Source organism: Phoxinus phoxinus (assembly GCF_949152265.1).
Source record: "Phoxinus phoxinus genome assembly, chromosome: 23".
NCBI classification, from domain to species: Eukaryota; Metazoa; Chordata; class Actinopteri; order Cypriniformes; family Leuciscidae; genus Phoxinus; species Phoxinus phoxinus.
In genome coordinates, this window is record NC_136898.1 from 3,109,026 (window position 1) to 3,136,085 (window position 27,060).

General features: G+C 37.7%; 3 protein-coding genes across 7 annotated transcripts in view; all 3 read right to left on the reverse strand.

The window, feature by feature from the left end:
• The window catches only part of ttc28 (tetratricopeptide repeat domain 28), a 322,557-nt gene extending 318,125 nt beyond the window's left edge, over positions 1-4,432 (reverse strand). For both annotated transcript variants that reach the window (XM_079599116.1, XM_079599115.1), the window contains exon 1: positions 4,100-4,432. In XM_079599116.1, coding sequence (XP_079455242.1) covers positions 4,100-4,129 — 30 coding nt within the window. In that variant the 5' untranslated portion in view covers positions 4,130-4,432. The remainder of the gene's footprint in view (positions 1-4,099) is intronic.
• A 433-nt stretch (positions 4,433-4,865) lies between these two features.
• pla2g3 (phospholipase A2 group III) lies at positions 4,866-12,455 on the reverse strand. The gene is made up of 7 exons (XM_079600454.1): positions 11,818-12,455; positions 9,744-9,876; positions 9,459-9,593; positions 7,252-7,556; positions 7,029-7,158; positions 6,712-6,837; positions 4,866-6,125 (listed from the first exon to the last, which is right to left on the reverse strand). Exons 1-7 carry the CDS (start codon positions 12,332-12,334, stop codon positions 5,912-5,914), a joined length of 1,560 nt encoding a protein of 519 aa, XP_079456580.1. The 5' UTR covers positions 12,335-12,455; the 3' UTR covers positions 4,866-5,911.
• Positions 12,456-16,042: 3,587 nt separating this feature from the next.
• Positions 16,043-27,060, reverse strand: part of rph3aa (rabphilin 3A homolog (mouse), a) — a 31,803-nt gene continuing 20,785 nt past the window's right edge. For 3 of the 4 annotated variants that reach the window (XM_079599132.1, XM_079599134.1, XM_079599135.1), the window contains 13 exons: positions 25,760-25,928; positions 25,569-25,610; positions 25,261-25,473; positions 23,394-23,546; positions 23,116-23,195; positions 22,934-23,008; positions 22,673-22,782; positions 22,283-22,409; positions 22,139-22,195; positions 20,963-21,114; positions 19,874-19,955; positions 19,560-19,656; positions 16,048-16,884 (listed from right to left, as the gene is read on the reverse strand). In XM_079599132.1, coding sequence (XP_079455258.1) covers positions 16,751-16,884; positions 19,560-19,656; positions 19,874-19,955; positions 20,963-21,114; positions 22,139-22,195; positions 22,283-22,409; positions 22,673-22,782; positions 22,934-23,008; positions 23,116-23,195; positions 23,394-23,546; positions 25,261-25,473; positions 25,569-25,610; positions 25,760-25,928 — 1,491 coding nt within the window. In that variant the 3' untranslated portion in view covers positions 16,048-16,750. Of the gene's footprint in view, positions 16,885-19,559; positions 19,657-19,873; positions 19,956-20,962; positions 21,115-22,138; positions 22,196-22,282; positions 22,410-22,672; positions 22,783-22,933; positions 23,009-23,115; positions 23,196-23,393; positions 23,547-25,260; positions 25,474-25,568; positions 25,611-25,759; positions 25,929-27,060 lie in introns of all 4 variants that reach the window. The other variant, XM_079599133.1, reaches the window with a different exon arrangement.

Consider the following 27,060-nt stretch of genomic DNA (forward strand, 5'->3'; position numbering starts at 1 on the left):
ATTTACATAAACCATAATTTACAGATTTATTCCTGTTATGAAAAACAATGTTAATATTGCATTGGCTTATGTAACACCTGGGTCCTGAAAAAAAAAAAAAAAGTTGAAACATAGTTTGGCCAACTGATGCATATTCTCTAATAATGCATGGTTTTTGCCATCAGGATGCATCTGCGCATTAAACACTTCCTCTCGTTTATAATGCAAGGATGGAATTTCATTTTGAGGAAAAAGCGATGATTATATGACTGGAGACATGGGAGAGAATGAGTTTATTTCACATGTTGATGACTGACAATTACGGCTACTAAATATTTCATAAAGGATGATTTTTTACTAAAGCACCAGAAGACTTTGTGACCATCTGCTGTCCCCTGAAACACCTCGACTGATTCACTTGGAGATTTTCTCCGCATTCTCCCAGTCTGGGTTCAAAGAAAACACAGGTGCATCCACCAACATCTGGTGGTGAGTCTGAAAACACCGAACATGTCATGGTCTGCTGGGAACGGCCGCGGTGGAGGTCTGGATGACAGCGTGATGTAACTTTCATCAAAATCCTGTCTGGCTTTCAACACCTGCTATCTGACCATAGTGTATATGATATGATATGACATGACATAGTATGATGGTATGATATGATATAATATGATATGGTATGGTATGATATAGTCACATTACACGCTTTTAACATTAAATAAAGAACATAAACAGGTTCTGAGATTATCATTGCCACACTTTATGTTTGTTGTGCCAGCGCGACTCTAAAATAGAGTTGTCGTGTGTCGCCGTCGCGGCTGGTCAGGACAAAAACTCTGATTAACATGGAAAAGACTAATTTTATCGTGTTGCGTCGTCGTGTAGTTAGGACACGGTGTTAAGGCGGGCGTACACGGTGCGATTTTTTGCTGTTTTACGAGCTCGCAGATTATTTTTTCACTCGGGAGAAATCGAGTGCAAATCGGTGATGCTCGCATGGTCGCGGCTCGCAGTGTGTGAGAGGAATTACGAGCCGAGCCGAGCACGTTATGAGCACCTCCCCGACCTCCCGATCATTTTTAAACATGTTTAAAAAATTCGGGGAGTCGGCCCGATTTTCACCAGCGTATAGACCTATTGCCAAATCATACACAACCGCCTCACAGGCTAGATCGATGGGGCTATACCTCAGTGGCAGCAACCACACAGCGTGCGCATACACTGTCACACACACACACACACACACACACACACACACACTCTCTCTCTCTCTCTCTCATGTTTTTATGTTGAACGGAATGGCTACTGTCACAGTATCTGCATTTGCACACACATTTCTGTCATTTTTCTATCTGAAGCTATTGCCTGAAACATTGAAAGCTCTCACAGAGACTGTGTTTAACCGCCAGCTCGGGATAAAATTCGTGCAGGAGGACAGTCGTGCCGTGTACCAGCTGCTTTGACGCGATTATCAGTTTAACTGACTCGTAACGTGTGCAATATCTCACGACCTCCCGAGTGTCCGAACTCGCACCGTGTACGCCCGCCTTTAGTCTTTGCATGTTCGCTTTGGAAACACTAGGTCAGTACTTTCACCTACATCACGCGTGACCTTTTAACGTGATTACGTAATGCGTGAAGCCGTGGACGTGCATCGCAGAGCTAGTGCAAGTCTGCAAGACGAGCATTTGTGGCTAAAATTTTTATTACATTTTATTTAGAAAATGACCGATCGTTTTGCTTGATTATTCCTTATTCCCTTATTCCTCGTCTGGGATCGTGTAGAGCCGATGAAGCAGCACTGAAACTCAACATTTGGACCTTCAAATCCTGGAATGTTTTCCTCAAAAACATTAATTTTTCAACTGAAGGAAAAAAAAAAATCTTGAATGACATTGGGGTGAGTAAATTATTAGGAAATTTTTATTCTGAAGTGAACTAATCCTTTAAAGGTGCTGTATGGAGTTTTTGTACTAAAAATGAATCCATTTTTTATTGCCTGTGTGTGAAGGGGTTGTAATCTCACAATAAAATGATCCACTTGGCGGGTTTTGCTATTACCTCTGAAAGCAAGTATTCCTATTTCTATGTGAAGTCTCCGGGTCGGATTTGCCGCGAAATCCAGTGGCGTGACTGAGACCTGCATGCGCTCTCCCGAGCGTCTCGCCTCTCGCCTCGTCTACTGACTTTGCACTCAACAGCGACGACACTGCAACTTTATGACATGGTCTGCTAATACTAGGAAACGACTAGCACAACACAGACTCCAACACAAACTCCACATAATAATACAAAACAAAAGAAAGCACGCGCACAAGCACTCACTTGTAAACGTATTGGTTGCAATCAGGGTAGGCTTTTTTCATAAACACTTTATTATTCTGGTTGAAACGCTCTTCACACCCTGATAGCAATAAATAATGAAAGTGGTCTAAATATTTAAAAAATTTACATATATTTTCTAGGGAAGTCTCAGGACTAAAAAAAGTTCATCCAATCATTGCATTGGGTCCAAATGCAATGATAGTATTAGGATGTCCTTCCTGCCTGTCAGATTATGTATTTACATACTTTTATATTTCAACACGACAAACGCCGAAATGAATCTACAGCAGTCAGGTGATACAACTAGAACTCTGCAAGTTGTTTATGTTCATTATTATTGTAATGTTATTGAGACTTGAGGTAGTTTAACGCCGTCTTTCGTGATGCTTCGCGGACTCTTCTGCGGGCGTTCATGTGTTTTGAAGGAGGTGTGGCTTTGGAGACGCTCAGATCTTATGCTTTTAAAGCTAGCTTGCTATGGTTAGCCTCTCTGAAATTGCCTACACTACCTTTAAACTCTCACTTTTTGTTGAGGTGAGCCAATTTGAATTTGCTCACTTGGTTTCATTCTATAAATTCAAATAATTGACTATAAAGTATTGACAAATGTATTTCTAGTACTGTAAAATATAATTAGAAGAACTAAAGAAATTAATTTGTGATAACTGAGGAAAACTGCAATATTTGTTTGTGAAGTACAACTTGCAAAGCATGTATACACAATAGTTAGAAATAGTCACACACCTTAAATGAGACAATCAACAAACATGTAAAATGATGAGCTCTCAAAATCAACAAATAACCAATGAAGACCCGAACAGCAGCAGTAGAAACACAAATAAAGCCAGCAAATCAATAATCCCATAACAGTAACTGCATAAGTTACTCAAACTGCATTTGATTCACATTGCAATGCATGCTGGGAGCTCACAACCCATTTTTTGCAGCATTGTTAAATATGCAATTGTTTGTACAACTCTGTCAGACTAGTTGAGACAACCAAAACATATTGTTCATGTAGCAGGTGTCTAAGTAGATTAACATAAATTCATATTTTGTTGTCTCTGTGGCTCAAAAAGGACTGTACAGGATAAAAAGTAATGGTTTTGACAGGAAATTGGTCACAGATGGGATGTCAGAACTTGATTAATTTGCCATTAATCTTACACTTTCATCCACAAAAACTTACAGTAAACTTTAAGTAAATTATTTCCATGAAAAGCACAAAAATGACAGATGAACACATCCAGGGCTTGATCCTACAACCTTTGGGTTACCAGCCCAGATATTTCACCATTCATCTGACTATGGCTTTTCACAAAGTGCCTGATGCCTGTTATGATTATTGACTGACTGTAACTTTTGATATCCTCTAGTCTGAGATGAAATGTCAGAACACCGGCATTATGAAAGTTTTTAGTCTTTGTAGTCAAGTTTAACTTAAAAAAAAAAAAACGCACTGACAATTTAGTCCATTAAACCACTTCATGTAAACACACACTGTAACTGTATTAGCAGCAACAACAATGACATGTTACTCAACCACAATGTAAAGTTACATAATAACCCTGTTGAGCTAAAAAGAGTGCTGGAGATAATCTAATACACTGACTCGCATGTCAAATTTGACTGTTTTTAGTAGCCTATATGTGGCTTTGCTTCTGCACTCTGTGGCACGCCAACAGGATAACCTGTCTTAATGAAAATATACCGCAATAATAAATCCAGTTTTGCTTCACATTGTTACACAACACAATCAAGTCTCACATTTCACACTAGATGTGCGTTTATTTACCTTTTCGCGTCTTGCTCCTTGTTTCTCCATCCTGTCCTACTTTTAATATCCAACTGTTTCAAACTTTAGTCCCATGATACTTCAAACGACCCGAATCCATGAGAAAAAGCCTCGACTAAACCGTGTTCAGATTCAGATTGTGTGTTGGTGCACAACTCGGCTCGTGCACACCGCTTGCAGAAACACTCAGTAGCTCTTGAGAAAACAGTTATTCCAGAGGAAAGTTCGCCATGTTTTTCTTCTCTCTCTCTCTCCTCCCGGTAGAGGCGGTTCAGATGGTTTCAGTAGTTCAGGGCTTCAGTTACTATTTATGACATCAGACGGGAGTTGAGTTACCTACTGCGACTAGTTAGGCCCAAACTACAGTGCATTTCACTGACTGGAGCATCTTTCATAACTTTTAGTCTTACTGTGTGACAAAATATTTCAAACTATGACTATATTTTCAAACTAGAAACATTGACTGACCAAGATAATTCATTTACTATAGCCCATTTATAATTAAATGCAGTAATTATAGATTGCGAATTATTATTAGCCTATATATATTTTTATTTACCAAAAAATAATCAATACCATAGGCTATGGTGCAGATGATATCAGCTGTAACGTTCTTTGACAGTCTAGTACTGCATTAATAGCCTACATGTACAATACTTAATAACCAACAAACAATAATAAATAGGATAAATAAAATGAACATTATCAAAGTCCCATCTTGGTTGAAAAAAATCTCAAGACTCATATAAAGATGTTTTTTTTTATTAAAGTTCATTTACATGTTATTTACAAATGTACATACATTTGCAACATTCGCTTGTTGCATTAATTCACACACACACACACACACACATATATATATATAGTGCAAATATTTGGTAGAGTCCGAAACATCGTAAATTCTCCAAGAGTGAGGACATTTCGGCGCATGCGCAATTGCACGCTGGTCTGCCTGATGAGAAAGAGCGGGATTGCACCGATCAGGAGGAAAATATAACGGAAAACAGATTTTGAGGTTTGTAAATGATTTTGGGATGTCCAATACTGCTGTATAAAGTTTGCCTCGGTTTGAATTTAAACTGATAAAAACTTATTTCTAGTTTAGATGTAAGTTTATCTCTGGATTGTGGAGTAAAGTAGCCTACAACTAGAGCAAAAGATGCTATTGCTAGCTCGTCAATGGACTTTATGCACAGCTGCACTACTTCCTGAACTTTAGTCAGCTCCTTTGTTTCCTGTCTGCCATTATTGGACAAACTGATTAATCCAGGTGTGCCTGACCAACAACAATAATCAGACACACCTGGATTAATCAGTTTGTCCAATAATGGCAGACAGGAAACAAAGGAGCTGGCTAAAGTTCAGGAAGTAGTGCAGCTGTGCATAAAGTCCATTGTAAAAAAAAAAAGTAAAAACTGCATGACTTTTTTTCATTTTTAAAATGCATTATTTCATCAAAGTATGTGGCTGAATATCCATTTCAAATAATTACAATGAAGACAGATCCCACAATTTTGCTTTAAATGCACATAATTCCTTGCTAGCAAAAATAATTTGTACCATATTATGATATTACCCCATCACGAGGTAACTGTAACACTCTGACCTATTATATTAGGCTAAATTTAATATTATAGGCCTAACCCTGTGTTTCTTAATAGGCTATACATATATTCACGGTAGGCTACTATTTTATAGCCTACCAATAGTTTTTGCAGGTTGTGAGTTAAGAAGAAGTTTTCTGTAGTCACTCGTACATAAGCTCTGTTTATAAGAGCATTTATATTTATATTGTTTTCCCTTTGCAAGCCTTTATGACCGTTTTCGTTCAGGATCTCGAGGTCTCTGCAGTTTAGTGTGCATCCTGATGCATTTCTTATATAATCTGACTGGAGAGTCTTTTCTCTTCGAGCGGTTGAGGTTCATCCTCTTGAGTTTGCGTCTGAAGCCCACTAGATGTCGCCCAGCTGCCATGTCTTTCCTCCAGTGTTGGATGAGCTGAGCTTCTGCTGGATGGCTTGAGCAACTAAATAAAAGAGACACCACAAAGATTGGTTTTTGTTTAATGGTTTCCACCTCAGAAGAACTCCGATTCATTGCATTAACTGTCCATTATTTGCAGTATACATTATACTTTGCTTAGTAGACACATTCTCATTCACAGCACCTTGCACCACATATTTACTGTAAAGGGATAGTTCATCCAAAAATGAGAAAATTCTGGCAAGTTGTTTCTCTCTTCTGCTGAACACAAAAGAAGATATTTAGAAGAATGTTGGTAACCAAATAGTTAATGGGCCCCATAGACTTCCATAGTATATTTTTTTCCTACTATGGAAGTCAATGGGAACCAGAAACTGTCTGGTTACTGACATTCTTCTAAATATCTTCCTTTGTGTTCAGCAGAGGAAAGAAATTCATACAGGTTTGAAACAACTTAAGGGTAAGTATATGATGACAGAATTTTAATTTTAAAAGTGAACTAATCCTTTAATGATGACGTAATTTTCATTATTTGGTGAACTATCCCTTTAAGAAAAAATGACCCTGGCGTGCATCAACCAACTTTTGAGTTGCCAGCCCAGATATTTAACCATAACGTCTGTACCAACCTCTTTCCATTGAGACAGTTCTCAGACTGCGGGAGGGAGAAACAGGATTGTGATACGAAGTCCATCAACAGAGAATGCACAAGGTCCGTTTCATCCAGTTCTTTGGACAAGATCTTTTGGACAAGCCTGTGAAAGAAAGCAACATATGAGTTGATGAGATCAGATTAGCCCAAAACCAGCAGTCTAAATATTCTGCTGCTTAAAACTGATTAGTCAGCTAGTCATGCAACTAAGAAACTGTATTGTCACGCATCCCTAGTAGAAAGATGGAGTTGGCATCAGTTGTGTTTGGGTGGAGATGCTGTGTGTATATTCACCTGGCAGTGCAGTTACAGTGATAAAGGGTTCTCAGGTCAGGGTTTCGTAGACCGAACTTCTCTTGTAAAGCAGGGATCTGTAGATGGCATGAATCCAGGTCCCTGTAGAGGTCGCACATCTCCAACTTGCCTATAAAGCCAAAAAAGAAAAAGAAAATGAAGCTTTTCTAAGATTCTCAACTTGGTTGAACAACAGATCTAATACAAGTAATATTTAGTTCACCTTGATGTGGCCAGTCTGGTTTATTTTGGGGGAGTGTTGTGGTTGGTGCGTATGTTGAGACTACGGAAGCTCCAGATTTCCGGGACGGCAGTGTTGTAGCAGATGGCCTTGGTGATGTCGAAACTGAATCTTTGGATTGTATGATAACAGATTCTTCCATGTTTTTGGTGACCTGGTTTTGTCCTAAAATGATTGCTTGGTGGAAACTGGTTTCCAGAGTCTCCATGTCTTGTTCAGGGAGTGTGTCGGTGTAGTTTGCTGCATCTTTGACCACGGCGTATTGAGCAAGTTCAGAATTGACACACCTGCCAATGACGGAAAAAAAAAACTAGTTTCTGTAACTGTGTAACATTACGTGCACAGAGATTACCGGTATGTACAAATCACACTGAAGTGCCAAGATTTTCCAGCAAACAGTTTCCAAAGTTCAGGTTTTTGCTTGTTTTGTGTCTGCCAGTGAAAAGTTTGTATTTTGACCTAAAAATTTTATTATTGCCAGTAAAATTGCCATTACCTAAGCTTGTCATTATTCCCTAAACCTCATTTAACTAAAAACCCATACAATAAATAAATGTATGCGTGTGCACAACACCATTTACACTACTATTCAAAAGTTTGGGGTAATTGTTTTTTTCTTAAAAAAATTAATGCTTCTATTTAGGGCTGTCATGATTCCTCGATTCAATTCATGTCCTCGGTTTAAAAACAAATCCTGGATTGCAATTTACCCGTGTTGATTAACCAGTAAAATATCAGAGCGGATGACAGTCCGATCTGACAGACAGATGATAGCGCTTATTAGACCCTTTTCTAAGGCTGCATGATGTATTAAAGTCCCCGTAGTCAATAATTGTATCCCTTAAAACTCGTCTTTAATCACCAAAATGACATATTAAAACGTTTTTTCCTTGGATTTTTTTTTATTCATACCGTAAAAAAGCTTGAATGTAACTCGACACCCTTGTCTGATTTAGTATACGCGGTTCTATGAATATGCAAATGAGCCACGCCTCCACTCACTCACTCACTCAGAGATCCACTGGTTGACACGTTGATCTGATTGGTTACAAGGTAGTTTGTGACGTCAGAAACACCAGCGATTTCAAACCGTGTTTTTGAGACTGTCTTTGGTTCACTGCAGTTTTAAAGGGATAGTTCACCCCATGATTTAGTCACCCTGAAGCCATCCTAGGTGTATATGACATTATTTTTTCAGACGAATACAATCAGAGTTATATAAAAAAATGTCCTGGCTCTTCCAAGCTTTTTAATGGGAGTGAATCGGCACCATTTTTTTTAAGTCTATACATTTAAATGCATCATATCCATCATAAAAGTGCCAAACAGCGGCTAATAAAGGCCTGTGAAGCGATGCCTTGGTGTAAGAAAAATATCCATATTTAAAACTTTATCGACAAAAATAACTAGCTTCTGGTAGGCGGACATCTCCGATTGAGTGTTATATACACCTAGGATGGCTACGGGAGTAAATCATGGGCTAATTTAAATTTTTGGGTGAAAAAGGGATTTAAAATGTCCCTTAAAGGGATAAAAATCTCAGCAATGGCGTTGACTTGTTAATTTGCACATGGTTTGTCTTAAATAATATTAAAAACACCCCATAGACAAATACAGATTAAACTCGAAAAATGAGAATATGGTGCAAAAGTTCATTTATTTCAGTAATTCAACTTATAAGGTGAAACTAATATATTATATAGACTCATTACATGCAAAGTGAGATATTTCAAGCCTTTATTTGTTATAATTTTGATGATTATGACTTACAGCTTATGAAAACATTTGCACAATTTGAGGGGTTTCATAAGCTGTAAGCCATAATCATCAAAATTATAACAAATAAAGGCTTGAAATATCTCACTTTGCATGTAATGAGTCTATATAATATATTAGTTTCACCTTTTAAGTTGAATTACTGAAATAAATGAACTTTTGCACCATATTCACATTTTTCGTGTTTCACCTGTAAACATGAAAAGTTTGATTTTCACCACAGAGGGACTTTAAAATATATTCGTACCGACCCCAAACGTTTGAACGGTAGTGTACAAACAAGTCACTCTAATGTGCCAAATCATTTTCAGCGTTAAAGGTCTCGTCTTACCTTTATCATTGCTTTTGTTTTCTGAAAAGTGAGAATGTTGTGCAACAGAAAAGAGCTGAGTCCAATGAAACCGAATACTTACATGCCCCACCACGTCCTCTCGGCGCACTGCATCCGATGGGAGAACTCAAAGCAGCGCATCTTCAGCACGTTGAAGTATCCGTATCCCACAAGGTTGGACATGGTGTTATTAACTCCCAGGAGACAGCGGCGGAACCTGAATTGATATCACAAGACCCGATTACAGTGTTACAAGATACAGTAATCCAAGACGCTTGCTCAGTGACATAACTCTCTGGTTGTGTTGGACATGTCTCATGTTACACAACACAACACTATTCAGTCTAATGAATAAAGTTAGACATACCTGTTGTCACAGTCGCAGTGTGATAAAGTGAAGATATTTGTGTTGAAGACACCATGGTTGTATGAAAAAGAGCCGATGGTGTCTTTACAGTGGTCATGTTCTCGGCAGCATTTATCGGTATCTTCAAAGATGCCTGTGAAGACGAGAGAACAGGTAAAGATGTTGCTTTCTTTTTTCTTCTTTTTTTTTTTGTTGTACAGTGGGGTCCACATGTCTGAGTGAAAAGCTTCTATTTGATCTAATTTAATACAAAACTTTTATAAACTTAAAGGGGTGGTATAATGCCCTTTTCACAAGATGTAAAATAAGTTTCTGATGTCCCCAGAGTGTGTGTGTGAAGTTTTAGCTCAAAATACCCCACAGATATTTTTATATAGCATGTTAAAGTTGTCACTTTTTGAGGGTGAGCAGAAACGCACCGGTTTTGTGCCTGTCCCTTTAAATGCAAATGAGCTGCTGCTCCCGGCACAGGGGGCGGAGCTTCAAGAGCTCGTGTCCTTTTACCACACACACACACACATGCACTGAAAATTTCAAAAACTTGAAGCTTTTTATGTTCAAACCGGAGTCGGACAATGATGGAGAGACTCAAGAAGAAGTGACAACATGTAGAAGCAACAGAACATTTCTGAACGGCTAGTTGATGAATTTATGTAGCTTATGTGTAGTTATCTTCTAGTCATTGATTAGCATATTCTGTCTTGATAATCTATAAATCGTGTTCCGGGGGCGGGGTTTATGTACATTTTAGGGTTGGTGATGTCACTAACCCGGGAGGAATGTCGTGTAGTTCCTACCAGCCGTTTGTTGTAGTCCTTAAAAAGCGATTTATTTAAAAGGAAATATCTTCCTTTGCTTTGAACTTTGAGCGTTGTAACTTTGCAGATGTTGTTTATGTTCAAACAGCAACATTACACACTAACTACAGTTAGAAAAGTCAAATCATAACATCAACCACCCCTTTAAATATAAGTAATATGAATAAATGGACATGAATTTGATGTCTTAAAAAAATATTCTTCAATTTATTGTATTATATCAAGGTGGAAAATTGTCTTTGACTCACTAGCACATAAAATAATTAGGTTACACTTTATTTTAAGGTGTCATTGTTACAGTGTAATTATATATTTAAGAACTGAGTAATATTAAGCAACTACATGTACTTACTAAAGGATTAGGGTTTGGTTGAGGGTTAGTTGCATGTAATTATGCATAATTTACTGTTATTACTATGGTAAGTACATGTAACATATGTAACAAGGACACTGTAAAATAAAGTGTTACCAATAATTATACAGGCAGTAGTAAGAAAAAACACACAGATTCACATTACATAGATATAAAAATGCAGTTCATGCCACTGTCATTTGGTTTATCAAACACTTGCAGAGTGACAACTTGCTGTTTAATTTTTTATCAAAATCCTAAAATTGCCCCGGATTCGGTGGCTGTAACCAAGCGCACGGCGAAGGAGATACGACAGGAGACTTTAATCCAATACTTAAACCCGAAAACGTACAATCACAAAGAACTGAAATAATGCTAGACAAGGGACTGACCGAAACAGAGATCTTAAATGCATGATAATAGACCAGACACACCTGAACAGAATAATCAAATCAATTAGTAACCATAGTGACAAACAGGGCGAGAACGCAGAACTGACCTAATTTACAGACGAGAGGATGAACAAAGAAACTCAAACACGAACTGAACAGAAAAACAGATCAAAACACAAACTGAAAACATGACAAAAGTGTTGTGTACTTCAATGAAGCATGACATTTTCAGGTACACTTTATTTTAAGGTGTTATTGTTACAGTGTCATTATATATTTAAGTACTGAGTAATATTAAGCAACTAGCCTACATGTACTTAGGGTTTGGGTGAGGGTTAGTTGCATGTAATTATGCATAATTTACTGTTATTACTGTGGTAAGTACATCAATGACACTGTTACCAAATTCTTAATGTCATCTCAGACCTTTGGTTCCCACTGTATACTTATATACACATTATTATGAATATGTATCCTTTTAATTGAACTTTTCATATAAATATCCTCCTTACCCAGGTCAGTAAAGCCAGCAGCCTTATTCCCGGAGCCACACCACAGGGTCCCAGGAATCATCCATGCTCTCTTTGAGCGGCGTAGCGTCTGTGTGTCCCGGTCATCATCTTCTACACTCATCAGGTCTCTGGCCCTCCGCACGGATGCGGTGAACTCCTCCGTGATCCCAGCAGCCTCACAGGAGCCGTCAGGTCCGGTCAGCTCGCTGATGTCGAAGCGTGCGTCCAGACTCTCCGAGAAAGAGCGGTCTTCCCAACACCTGGACAGGTAACTCTCGATAACAGATTGCTCATCACTTGAGATGCAGCTGAAAAGGCTGTTGTCTTTGTTCCAGATGCTGTTATACAGGAGAAGAGACGTCGGAGTCCTCCGGAGAAATGCATACTGTGTTCTTCCAGCGGAAGTGGATCTGCTCCAAATACAGTAAGTGCTCCTTTCAATATAGTCAGCACTGAAACAACCATGAACCAGCATGAAGAGGCACACAACCGCCTGGAAAAGATGGTTGCTTTGCATTTTTATGGCAAACGGAATAATTGCACCACAATTTTGTGTATTTTTAAGTCAAATTTGTACTTGAATGAATGAATGAATGAGTAGCCAGAGGGTAACTGGGTTTTAACCCCTCAGCTCTGGCAGAGATCGCATCTCAACTCCTCCTTATTTATACTCCCATCCGCATGCCAGATTATCCCTGTATTGTGACCACATCAGAACAGACGGGGTGGGATGACACGAGGGGGTGTGTCTTTGGTAAACACAGACTTGGAAGCACAGATGTCTACACACACATGTACATATAAGATGTAAATGAGATCGTAAACCCTCCCAACTTCCCGAGTTCACACGAGTGTAATCATCTCTCCGGGTGATCACTATCATTTTTTATTAGTGTCAACAATGCCCTCAGCAGTAAACATTTAATATCTTATTAGTCATAATATACGATTCTTTACAACGTGACAAAAAGATTCAAACTCCAACGTAGGAGGAGAAAGAAACATCCGATCCAAAACTATTACATTTGTGCGCTCAGATTAAATTAGGTCAGCATTTCTATTCTGTGCATTACTATATTCAATTTTGATTAAAAATCTTATTTATTTAGTGTGCACAATACATTTGACGAATATTTACCAGACACAAACTATATTTCTAATTTATTTATTTGCTTATGTATGCAAAAATATTGTTTTGTATCTAAAACAGACATTATTTAGATGGATTTGTTTTCTTGCATATTAACAGCACATATTTGCAACTTGCATATTATTTTGCATATTAACTGCCGAACAGCACAGGACGTACAGTCAGTTTCTTTCTCTCTCTGAAACTTCACCTGTCAAAACAAAGAAAATTTGTTTCTCAAATTATTCATTGTGGTGACTTAAAGTCCAGGATATTTCATGTGTCGCAACACATTAAACAATATTTTCACTTATTACCCACAATCATAAAAAGTGTTTATTTTTCCCATTGATTACCCACAATGATAAAAGTGGTTATAAAGCACAAAAGCTGTGCCCACTATTATCTTCAGTAGAGGGTCTGCATGCCTTTTGATCTGAATTGCTTCAGATTATCATTGCATTTTAAATCATATATTATCTTTCAGTTTCTAACAAAGTTACCAGCCAACTGGCCAGTTTATATGCCTGCCAAAGTCAATTTTTGGCATTTTGCGCTTGGCGAGTGTTCATTCTGACCCCATTTACACAACTTCAGGAGGCTGCAGTGTTTACATGAGGATGCAAAGGTCATCCGGGTTTGTTGTACGTGTCCACCCGCGCTGATTGGCGCAGACCTCGCCTGATTCGCTCAAAGTTTCTGACCAGTCACCATTGGATGCGGTCCTAATCAGTTAACCATTACAGCTTTTTTATTGGTGGCATTTCCACCGGCAAATGCAATTCTAACATCCGTCAAATGAGGAAAAAACACAAACTAGAGGAAACTAAAGAAAATTGCAAGATTGCTATCAAGAGAGGCTAAAAAAAAAAAATTTTCTTTCAAATATTACTTTATTAAAATGCTCTCAGAGGAATACTTACACTGACTGTTAGCTCAATTTGGAGTAATTGCAATTACGCATTACAGTATAAACCCCGGTGAGCTGGACTTTTTAATGCACTTTTTTCTTTCTTTGGTACAGGGTAATGGATATTCATTCAAAACAGCCTAAAGAAAGATACATGCAAAATACACTCATTCTGGATTCGAGAAATTAGTTAGCATAATATATTGAATGGGGTTAAGCCAATTTTCCTTCATTTTAATGTTATTGAAAGTGATGTGTGTTATTTCTGCACCACAAACAAGAATAATAAAAAGATTCGTTTACCAACAGGTTTCACAAACACTCCCCTCGTCTGCCATTGGTCAGGCAAACAGATAGCCCCGCCCCTAATCTAACACTGTTAGTGGTCTGTGTTGCCGTATCAACCAGCCGAGAGGCTCAAACAAACACAACAATGTTCTGATAGCAGGGCTTGACATTAATGTCAGCAGGGCTTGACCTGAACACTCACCAATCAGCCAAATGCGTGTGTATGTCAGCAGTAGCGTGAAACGCAGGCACTCCTACTGGCCACTTTGGCAGGTTGAATTTTATATAATATATATATTTTTATTTTTCCATTTTAGTCTTTTAAAAAGGCATCTGAAATAGTATTATAAAACTTGTTTAAAAATATATATAAATTTTTCGCAACATATCGATACTGAAATATCTGAAGCGCTTGCAACACTCATTTTCTACAGAATAGACACACAATACCAGCTGCTCTCTCTCTCTCATCTCTCCATCAGCGAGTGACACACAAACCCGCCTCTTCTCACTCACTCACTCACTTCATTTGCTCCGGGTGAATATTGTTGCTGTTACAGGGCTTGAATTTCAGCGTATGATTGCATGTGTCGCGCATATTTTTACTCATTCCCACAGATTTTGTGCGTTCACATCTCAGTGCTAAATTTAGTTATTTTTCACTGCTTATTTCGCTTAAACAGTCAAACACATAAAATAATGTCAAAACGCTGGTCTTGGCGAGTATTCACGTAAACACAGTTATGTTTTAAGTGAATATAAACAGTTGAGAAAGAAAGCACATGTAATAGTATAATGGATCCGTGTGTCAGGTCTTAAAGTGACAGCAGTCTAATATTCCTGCTGCCAAATAATTAGATACTATTAAAAATATCTATATGGCCGGTTTTTCTCATGTAATCTCATGACTTTAGAAAACCACTAACCACAGTGGCTGGTGTGCAAAACAGTTAGTCAAGCCCTGGTGGGTCAGTGGGAAATCAACCTACTTAATAAAAAAAGTTTTCTTTGTCATAGAAAACACCTTTTAAATAAAGTGCTGCAGCAATGGCATATTTTTGTCAGCCAATTTGAAAGTTAGCATCGCCCTGGTTTCCTCTAAAAAAAAAAATTGGAAAAAACCCCAGGATGTTTCCATTGGCTTTTGGGTTATTGCAGAAAATAAGCTCTGTGACCAAAAAATGAACATGACTTTTATGATTTGCGAAGCCTGAATACAATTGCCAGAGGTAAATGTTTAACAAACCACCTTTAACAAGACAAGTAAAAAATATTTTAAAAAAATCACAAGGCTCAAGGTATTACTGATGTATTTTATGTCATAGAATAAAATGTGAAAATATCTTGAACTTGTTCACTGCATTTAACCAAAAAAAACCATTGCCTAACATTGCCTTCAGGATAATGAAACCAGAAGTGCTAAAAAGCTAGATTTCTGGGTTTTGGTCTAAAAAAAATACATAATTCCTGCAGAACTCTAATAAGTCTAATAAGAAAAAAAACACCAATCCACTTTGGACTTCCATAATTCATCATTTTTGCAACTCCTTTTGGTGCCACTATGAAATAACTGTGAAATATCTAAAGGAAGATGCATGCATTTAGGTCTAATAAAAAGTTTTTTCTCACGCATGCGTGCAGCTTTACGGGAACATTGGGTTAATTATTACATAATGATGCAAGTAAACGTGACGGCAGTAGATTAAAGACCCAGGGACGTTTAAGTCCTCGTCACGGTTCGAAGGTCAAAGCTTTGGAAATTATTTAATAGAATATGACCTTGACTTTTAGCCTACAAACATCAGACACAATACCAAAACCCCCCAGACTCCACAAGGCACCTCGTACCAGAGACTTCTAGTGTTCACCTGTAGAAATATACATACGCATTCACGTCACCGATCCATAGGCAATAACTGAGAACTTTATTGTGCACTGTGAACTAACAACAGCTGTTATCATACCTGTAAACATGTTACAGAAATGAATTCAACTTAATGACAATAACACATATTTGGAGAACACGTCCATGAATTCCCATGCACATAACAAGACATTTTCCATATATGTAACTGATGCAATATTGAAATTAGACAACCTGTCATTTACTCTATACTCTAATATTACTTTTCTAAACTTCATATTCACAATTTGTCTAATGCACAGTGTTCCTCGTCAGTGACACACTGAATTAAACATAAATGAATAAAAGACATATGTAAGGACGGTGTATATTTCTAATGCCAAACAATAGCAACATTTCACATGCTATTTTAACTGGAAGAGTAAAGTCCTTTTTTTGCCCAGTGTCCTTGAGTATATTTGGTTGCAGGGTTTGATGACTAAGATAGTTGCGTCACATTTGTATTCATGAGGTTTTGTTCTTTAAGGCATTTACTGAACGAGAAATATACAGAAGTAACTGGGTTTTCAGGGTTTTCTCAGCTGGATCACTAAAGCTCATCACAGGGTTTCAGGAGAAGCAAAGGCGAACGCTTTTCTTTCATTCAGATTGAAAAGAAAACATTATGCAGTTTGAGTTTTGGAAGTGAGATTACTTTGTTTGGAAGAGAGAATTGTATGCTGATCTTTGGAGATATGAAACCTCAGTCATCGGCCTCGACGTTGTTTTGATTCAACAGAACATGCCAGCGTTCGATCTTCTTGTCCTTGTTCTTCAGACACTCATACCAGTGCTTCAGACATTCGCCTTTAGCGGTGATACCAAGCTGGCATCCACCTGTGTGGAAAAGACACATGAGAAGTTTATGTTGATACTTTGATATCTCGTATCTTCATATTTCGTCTTTTTTTTTTTTTTTTACATTATTTTCATAAATCATTACTATTGGTCACCCTTGACGTCTTTCTGTGGGTTTTGCAAAAACATAACCAATGAAAAGTATTAAAAAGAGCTTGTGACTGCCGGTTTAACGTCTGCAAAAAACCTGATAGCTCAACACTGGCTCCCACACCACATATCCTGGATATATTCAAGCGGTTGATTCAACTTCGGGACATTATAATGTTAGAAATATCCACAGCTCGGGTGAACTCGGCACAAATCTCAACATTAAAAATCTGGACTAAAGCTGCTGAGAAGGTCTCCAAGTATATTGTGCAAAGCAATGATCAGGACTCAGTGTGAATACCTTAAACAAACATGCCGAGTTTTTGTGACTTTAGCTTATTCAGCGTATCCCCCAGAGTTAGATAAATCCATACATACCCTTCTCATCTGCGTGCGTGCCGTAACTCTGTCTGACGCACCCACCGCTAGCCTAGCTTAGCACAAAGACTGGAGGTCAATGGCTCCAGCTAGCATACTGCTCCCAATAAGTGACAAAATAACACCAACATTTTCCTATTTACATGTTGTGATTTGTAGTCACAGTGTGTACAAATAACAAGGTCACATGAGACACAGCCATCTTCTAACCATATACATACTCCGCAGAAGTAGCAGTGCTTCGCCTTCTGAGAATATAGTTCCCAGTATGTATACGGTTAGAAGATATCTGTGTCTCATGTGACCTTGTTATTTGTACACGCTGTGACTATACAAATCACAACATGTAAATATGAAAATGTTGGTGTTATTTTGTTACTTATTGGGAGCTGTATGCTAGCTGGAGCTGTTTACCTCCAGTCTTTGTGCTAAGCTAGGCTAGCGGTGGGTGTGTCAGACAGAGTTACGGCACGCACGGAGATGAAAAGGGTATGTATGGACTGCATGTATCTAGCTCTGGGGGATACGCTGAATAAGCTAAAGTCACAAAAACTCAGCATGTTCCTTTAACACTTTATCCCACTTCTTGTTTTTTAAATGTTTTTGTTTTATCATTCCTGTGGCTGTTGACTTATCTGTCCATTATGTACCCCATTATAAAGAGACCGCAGGGTGGGAGGGAAGGATTTGTAGGTGGGTAGTTGATTTCATCCGTGTTTTATGTTCTCATTCTGACATGTTTGTCAAAAATTTAAAATATAATATTTAAAAAAAAGAGCTTATGACTAAACTTATTTACTCCATCGTAAACGTATTTACTTATCGTATCTCCATTGGCTCCTCAAACTGTCAGTCAAACCTCAAAACTCAATTGTGAATGAAGTGCAACACAGTTTGGAGCGTCTCTGCTGGTTTGCAAAGTAAGGGTTAATAAAGAACTGGTTGTTTGAATAAGTACAGCATTTCTTTACTCTACAAACACTATATATAAAGGCTAATGTTTTATGCATCTGAGGAGCAAAGAAGAGTGTTTTAGTCTAGCATTTGTCATCGAATCACAGCCAGTACTGTCTTAAACAGCCTGTGCAAAGCACTTTATCTTTAAAAACATGAGATTTTTGCCAAATGGCAGAAAAAAACTGATTGACCGCATAGCTACAGTAAATGTTATAACCTGTAAGTTGATGAAACGTAATGTGATGAACTTACTGCCTCCGATGTGGCGGTTCTTCTAATAACGGACAAAACACACGTCCAAAAACTTTGTAACCCCATTTGAAGCTTGATTTTGGTTATATGTTAATTATATAATGACACTTGCAAGTGCCAGACTAAATATAAATCCACTATATCAATTTTGACAACAGGGTGTTAAATTATTTAAAAAAGTGTTTTTTCCATCTCTTAAAGTGGTGTTTTTTTTTGGAGATACAAAGTTTCCGTCTAACAGTGACGATATGTTGGTGAATCTTAGGCTTCATATGAAAAATTTATATTCGCAGTCAGCCATGATTTATTTATTCAGCTAGCAAAAGTGTCCAGGGGTTTAAAACGGCAACGCATGTAGTAGTTAGCTGGTCACATGATCTTAAATGTCACCATGAAATGGTGTTCTTTTTTTGGTAATATTGTTCGACAGTATTTATTATAAATTATGTTTTTTTGTTTTTTAAAGTGCCCTCATATTCTTGAATCAGAATAACTTCGACATCTCTTCTCTGATGACGAGGGCGGGGCAACCTGTCACTCACATGAGATCCACCAATAGCAAACCACAACCATCCAATCAATTCCCCACAGACCAAATCAAGCCCTGCCCTAGTTTTCACTAGTTGGAGAATAAGTTTCACTTGGATATACATCACAATAGGGAATAAAAAACTATCACAACTTCTGTTTCTGACTTAAATATGTCAGCCCCCATGAGGAAACTTCATGTCAAAGAAAACCGCTTTTATAATGACTAAATTCTTCTCACATGAATGTACATGATTTCATACTATCAGTCTATTCCATATAATGCACCTTGAACTCTTTGATTGTATATAATCAATATGAACTTAAATCATTAGTTGAAGACCAGGCCTTAATATTATGCAAAATGTTAAAATATCTTTTTTTTCTTTCTTTCTTTTTTTTTTATATATGGCCTGATCAAGCAACAATTTGAAAAAAAAAATTCTCACCAATGAAATCATTAGATGTTCCCATGTCATAATCCCAGACAGTGATATCCAAACTCTTCTTCGCCAGTTCACCGTGCTTGACGTCATAGCTAAACTCCTGCAATTCCCCCCGAAAAAATCATATGAATATATTTTCAAACAACAACAAAAAACCATGACAGGTCCATTTCACATGATATATGGCTAAAAAAAACGTCCTTTTATTATAGTGTCAGAGCGTATTAAAGCACTGTCATGGTGGCATGTCAATGTCGAGCGTGTCAAGACGCTCACTGCAGGTCATATCGCCAGAGACGGAGAGAAAGAAAGAGTACCTCATTAAACTCAGGGTTAAGGGTCTTCTTCTTGATCTGAGTCTTAAACTTCGCTTTCTTTCCCATGTCAGGCTTCAGGAAACTTCAGAGACACAAACACACAGCGCATTTGTGATCGTTAAATGAATGTCGCAAAACAATTCTGACAAGCAAATGACTCTTCTTACAGAGAACATTTAAATTACGCTTTGAGAAGTACTTTTTGGTGAGCTTATTTTTTATTATAAAATGGATAGTTCCAGTCCTTGATTCTGATTGGTTGAGTCGCGTTCAAAGCCGTTGTAAATTACTCAACAAACACACACCTGTGACCGCATTACTGTCACAACTTGGTTGTATAAATCACAGAAAGATGAAGATCAGGGTCAGAAGGCTTTAATGGTCCACAAGAAGGAAATACAAACCAGGCAGGCAAACAACCACAATACATTAACTTGACCAGACAAAGGAGAAGTGCAGACACAGCAACTTAAATAGAAAGGCAAATGAGGGTAATGACACACAGCTGAACATAATGAATAATCATAATCAGTAACCATAGTGATTTAAGTGTGGCGGGAAACTGGAACAAAGGAGACATGTGACTGAAGATAAACTAAAAGTCCAAACATAACAGAACCGTGACAGCACTGATCTATATAGAATGACTATATATATATATATATATATATATATATATATATATATATATATATATATATATGTCATTATATAGATCAGTGCGTGACAGTCACATTAGTATTACTGCACAACGGCCGTTTGTGACTCTTTGTTGCTGCATGTGTTGCTTAGCAACCTCTTTGGAACTACATTGCTTGGCGGAGGAATAAATGTGTTATAGCGTTACATTTTTTGTTGCTGGTGTTTATTTTATGAATAAAATAAATATTAAAATTAATATTTTTATGGAGTAACCGTTTTATAAAAGCAATAAGCCGCATGAAGCCGTGTTTTACAGTGGATTTAGAACAGCTAAGGGTGTTTTAGACACTCTGCGTCGTAGCTAACAACGCCCCTTAGCGGTTCTAAATCCACTGTAAAACACGGCTTCAAGCGACTTATTGCTTTATTATATTGTTATATACTTACATCTTTACAAATGGGTCAGAATAGCCATTGGAGTCCATTGCTGCCAGATGAGCACATCGAACTACACCCACAATCAGACGACTCTGTTGGCTGTTGTAGGTGAGAGAAACCAGGATACGTCCCCTCTCCTCTCCCTCTTCACTGTCCTTCAACTAAAAACGCCACAGAAAAGATGAGTAGACGCATAAATGTCCTGTGGGTAGATGAACCATTTAGCCGACCCTTTAGTGACGTATAATGCACAGCAGAAACAGAGGTTACATGCCTTACTTGACAGGACAATGGTGATACCAGTTACCAGCGAGAATCTCAAAGGACAATAATGCTTTCTTGGAAACGCCTCTATGTTGTACACTGCATTGTAGTGAAATTTGAAATAATTTCAATCTTTTAATGTTTTTTAAAGAAGTCTCTTCTACTCACCAAGGCTGCATTTATTTGATCAAAAACAGTAATATTGTGAAACAGTATAACAATCTAAAATAGCTGTTTTCTATGTGAATATATTTTAAAATGTAATTTATTCCTGTGATCAAAGCTGAATTTTCAGCATCAATACTCCAGTCTTCAGTGTCACATGATCCTTCAGAAGTCATTTTAATGTGCTGATTTGATGCTCAAGAAACATTTATTAATATCAATGATGAAAACAGTTTACTAATTTTATGGAAACTGTGATACACTACCATTTATACGTTTGGGGGTATTTAAGAATAAAAATTCAATCATTTCTAAGGGTCAGACAAAATAATAAAAAGAAAAGAAAAACAATTAATACTTTTAATCAATGATTGCAATCAATAATGCATTAAATTGATCAAAAGTAACAGTTAAGACAATTTTTTAGAAAATTTCTGGTTTCAATAAATGCTTTTTTTTTTTTTTTCATTAAATCAAAGAATCCTAAAAAAAAAAAGTATAATGCTTTCCACAAATATAAGAAGCAGCACAACTGTTTGATGCATCATGCATAATTTGATGTATCATTTCAATGATAAATGTATATTATAAAAATCAGTTATTTAAAAAATGTTTCGCAATATTACTGGTTTTATGGTATTTTTGATCAAACAAATTCAGCCTAAGAAAACTTTTTTTTATTTTTTATTTTTTTACTTTTGACCAGTATTGTATTTTCTTTTCATGTGTAATTCTCAAGATGTATGATGCCGTTACCTCCTCCTCATAGAGCGCCATGCCACGAGATCCTCCTGCGCCAGCTGAGCGTCTCACCTGCGTACGAGAGGTTCAACAATTCACTACAATAACATAATCACAGTAAACTTTCCCCAAAACGCTTTACTGTTCCCTTCAGCTTACCGGAATCACTCTCTCAAGACACACATTGAAGGTTTTCTTCTGGTTCATCTTCAGTTTTTTCAAGACCACCCGTGTCTCGCCGATAAACTCATTATGGCCGAACTTGTCCTCATCACTGACAGAAAGCCTGCCAGGGAACAATGCGGATGCTGAACCTTTCAACTCTGGGAAATGTCACGGCTTTAATTAAGTCCGCTGCAAACTATTCTAACTGAATACATCAAGTGAGGCTCTCCAAGAATCTTTAAGTTGAAAATGCAATGCAAGAAAACACAACGTGGATCATGCAAATGAAAAGGAAGGAGAATTTTAAACGATTAGCATTATGTCGGCCATTCACATTTACCTCGGAAAGCTTCAGTGCATTGCATATAGTAGCGCAGTTTTTACCTGAGAGTCTTTTTCTGCATGTCTTCATTAGTGATGCCATGATAAACAAGGGCCTCGTTCCACACAGGGTTCAAGGTGGTACGAAGCGTCTTTGTTCTTAGCTTGTTAGACTAAGAGATTGACAAAACACCTTTGTGTATCTACTCCATTCTGTGAGTAATCAATTTCAACATCTGCATAATGCATAAATCCAATTGCTAATGGATATTTCGGTTGCATGTAAACACAGCTAGTGATATTTAACATTAGCAGGATCGGTACCTTACTGGCTCCTGGAAGCAAGTGCAATTTCACATAAGGATCAGCCAGACCATTGGAGTCCATTGGCTTCAGACCCTTCACCAAAGACAGAATAATTGCGAGGTTAGCAGTTATACACATGGTGACGTGATACTTCCGAAACATGTTTTCAGTGCAGAAATTGACTAGAAGAAAGACAATACCTTTGCTTTGATTATATTGCAATGCAGTTCGTTTTTCTCCTCCTCGTAGAGCAGAATGAACTCCAGCATGCCCAAAGTGGCTGGAAAGTGGACAACATCGCATCAGAGAAATGAACAAGAAAAAAAAACTAACAGTCTTACATCAACGGCTTCTCAAATACACGTCTGCTGATTTTATGCAATCTGTGATGCAAGACTTCCACGGTAAATCATTTTGTTCTGTGTGGTTCCCATGGGGTACAAACATGTCCATATGTCAGTGCAAATTAGCATCTTACTGGCATCGTCAGAGTCGTAGCTGTTGGCATCCTCTTCATCCTCTGCGGTGGGGGGTGGTGGCTGGCGTGAAGCAGGAACGCTGTTGGCAGCTGGCAAACGTGCGTCGGTCTGCGTGGCAGGTGGTGCCCTGGCCTCCGGTCGACTCGCAGGATCTACAATTCATAACAAGAGACATGCACTTACTGTGCAGGTTCTGCAATTGCTACAGTGTTATACTGCAACAATCAAGGAAGAAACCAGTAATCACCAAGTTCAGCATCCCGATCAATACCTCCAGATGCATCAAGCAACTAACTCTTTAGCCATTTTTATCAAAAGCAATCTGCAATACGCTTATAAGTTCAGTCCCTCTGGAGCAAATCGGAGGTTAATCACCTTGATCAATGGCGACAAATCAAAACCTTGAAGGATTCAAACCTACAACTTTTTGGCCACATTTATTAAGATGTGCATGGAATAATCCTAATTGTGAATTTCTGAAATGTTCCTACAAACGATTGATAAAACATCCACACACACAAATGTTCCTTAATGCATCCCACTTTATAAATCCGAGAGATTGCACTTATTGAACAGATTCTGTTTACGCAAAATCTGTGCGTTTGCTACAGTGTTACACAAAAAAAACAATTAAGGAATGAAGCCGTAATCACAGAGTTAAGCATCCAGATCGATACCTCCAAATGCACCAAGCAACTGTAAGAAGCCATTTGGCTGACGCTTTTATCCACAGCAATCTGCAGAACGCTTATTATAGGTTCAGTCCCTCTGGAGCAATCTGAGGTTGAGCATCTTGATCAAGGGCACAATGGCAACAAAACCAATGCAGGATTTAAACTTACAAGCTTTCGGTTACCAGCCTCGACCTCGTTTATAAAGACACATGTAGAATGATCCTGAATGTAAACATGCAATTATTTGCTGATAAAATGTCCACACGCACAACATTATAAATCAGAGTTGATCTTGATTCAAGTGCAATGTGAGCTCATCAACTATAACTACAGAACGCCCAAAAATATACATAATATGTGACCCTGGACCACAAACCAGTCTGACTTTTAATTGAGATGTATACATCATCTGAAAGCCGAATACATAAGCTTTCCATTGATGTGTGGTTTGTTAGGATAGGACAATATTTGGTCGAGACACAACTATTGAAAATCTGGAATCTGAGGATGCAAAAAAATCGAAATATTGAGAAAATCTCCTTCAAAGTTGTGCATTTATGTTCACGATTGTGCTGCATTCACTCAGAAAAATATTTTTTTTATACATTTACGGTAGTAAATTTACAAAATATCTTCATGAATCATGATCTTTACTTGATTTTTGGCATAAAAGAAAAATTTATAATTTTGACCCATACAGTGTTTTGTTGGCTTTTGCCACAGATATACCTGTGCGACTCCAGACTGGTTTTGTGATCCATAATAAATATAATATATGTGTATATATACTATATATGTTCAAATATATATATTTTTTTCTTTTCTCTTTTTAGGAAATCATACATGAATTAATTGAGTTGCTTTTTTGCACCTAGAATAATATTAATGCATATTATGATTTTAATAAACAATGGATTATTTTAAATACTAGCATGTATGAGCGCAAAATGCATGTATGGAACGCATGCTCTTCAGTTGGCGCCCACATTAAATTTTCCCATCATTTTTTATTATCCCAATTTGCTCCTCACTTTTGTCGTAGGATAAAATCCATGGAATTTAGAATCAAATCAAGTACGTGTGTTTTATAATTGAGGCCCCTGATCCTGAACCACAGCACAATCAAAGGGCAATCGAAGTTTTATAATATCCTCATCTTGTGGATAATACATGAGTTGGATATTACGCTCACCTTTTTGTATGGAAGTCGTGGGAAAGGTCGACACCGGAGGTTTGGTGCTCAGAGCCGGCACTTCTCTCGTCACCACAGGTGGGTTAGTTTGTCCTTCCATGGCGACGTTGGACTGAATTGTGTTCCTGCTCAAAGACTGTCTCCCTCTGTCTTCTTCTAGGGCTCTTTGGGATATGACAGAATGGTCCTCCCGTTTAGGGGGCGTCGTTTCTGCTGAGCATGCAGAAAACGGGAAAATGATACCGCATGATCGTAAGCCTCATTTCCTCCTAGTGATATCAAGAGTTATTGAAATGCAGGACACTCACCAGATATCTTCTGCTGCTCTCTGCCGGTGACCTGCATGCTCTCTGAAATCCAATGCAATTTTACAGAATTAAAAAATATATCAGTTCCTTTGAACCGTGAATTATGAAAACATTGCAAAAAATTACTCGAATGCATTAAAAAGCTGCACGCTATTCAGAATGTGTAATTACAAAGCAATTTTAGTGTTTACCTCCATTTTTTGGCCGTGGAGGTATTGAGGACTCTTGCTTGGTTGATGGCTTGGTTGAAGTTGGTGCACTGGTTGTACTGGGCGCTCTCTGATTAGAGATCGGTAAAGGAGCGGGTAAAACCTGCTGTGGTGAACCTTTGAAAAACCAGGCACCAGACCGCTTCAGCATCTTAGGGAAAGAATAAATAGTAATTTGGCAAGTTCAATGTAATTTTAGTGCACTGATTTATTCTAATTCACCACTAATAACATACATTTGTGCTCAGTTCAGCAAACTCTCGCTCGTGTGAGTGAATTGTAAGAGTCTGCTAAAGTAATTTTGTCCTAAAACAGACTGCAGCCGAAGGGGGGAAATGTAAATTTCATTTAAAAATCAGCCTTGTTTCTCCATCTTTGCTGTTCCACTTTCCAAGCTCCAAGTAATTTGATACGCTGTGAAGTTGCAAAAAAAGCAAAGCAATTTTCCAACTTAATTTAAATCTTAACAGATAAAACGTGCATAATAACATCAGCTAGGATTCATAGACTCGGAAAAATAGGATGGATTGTTTGCGGTAGCCAGGTAATTGCAAAAACAATGCTGAATTGCATAAGTCTGTATGTTTTTTTTGTTTTTTACAGCACCTGTGAATCTCATTTCATCCAATTACTATACAAATAAGCATCAGCTGGGAGCTGGAATGGCTGGATTATGAAAATGCAGGAACTCTGAATGTCAGCGACTCAATGGATTAAACGTAAAAGGGATTCGGGCTTAACGATCTTGTTGCATTAAAGAGAGTCACATCTCCTGCTGCTACTGACCCCGTCTGACAACCAGACTAACCGTGACTTACATCGTCAGAAGGATGAATCATCTTATCACAGTCAAAGTGTCTTCCAAAGTCAGAGGTGCTGATCTACCCTATCCATTTATATCTCTAAGTAACAAACGGAGTAATTATTCTGTGCAGCCACTGAAATATTATTCATAATGTTGAATCAGACATGCACATCGCTGCATAAGCATTGCATTGACAGCACAGACGTCAATGGCAGGTATAGGTGTAGATTTACATTAACAAGCACTTAAATTAAATGCATTGCAAGTATAAATCTTTAAACAGATTCAAAATATAAAAAATAAGCCAAACAGGAAAATTTTGTCAATCATTCTTATGTTGTTCCAAACCAACATTAAGCAATTTTTTTCCATATTACATTTAAGGGAAAGTTTTTTTTTTTAATCTTCATGCCGCTCATAGCGATCACTGTGATGAAATGTAGTCCATAAAGCAAGGAGTGCAGAAAAAGTGCTGTGT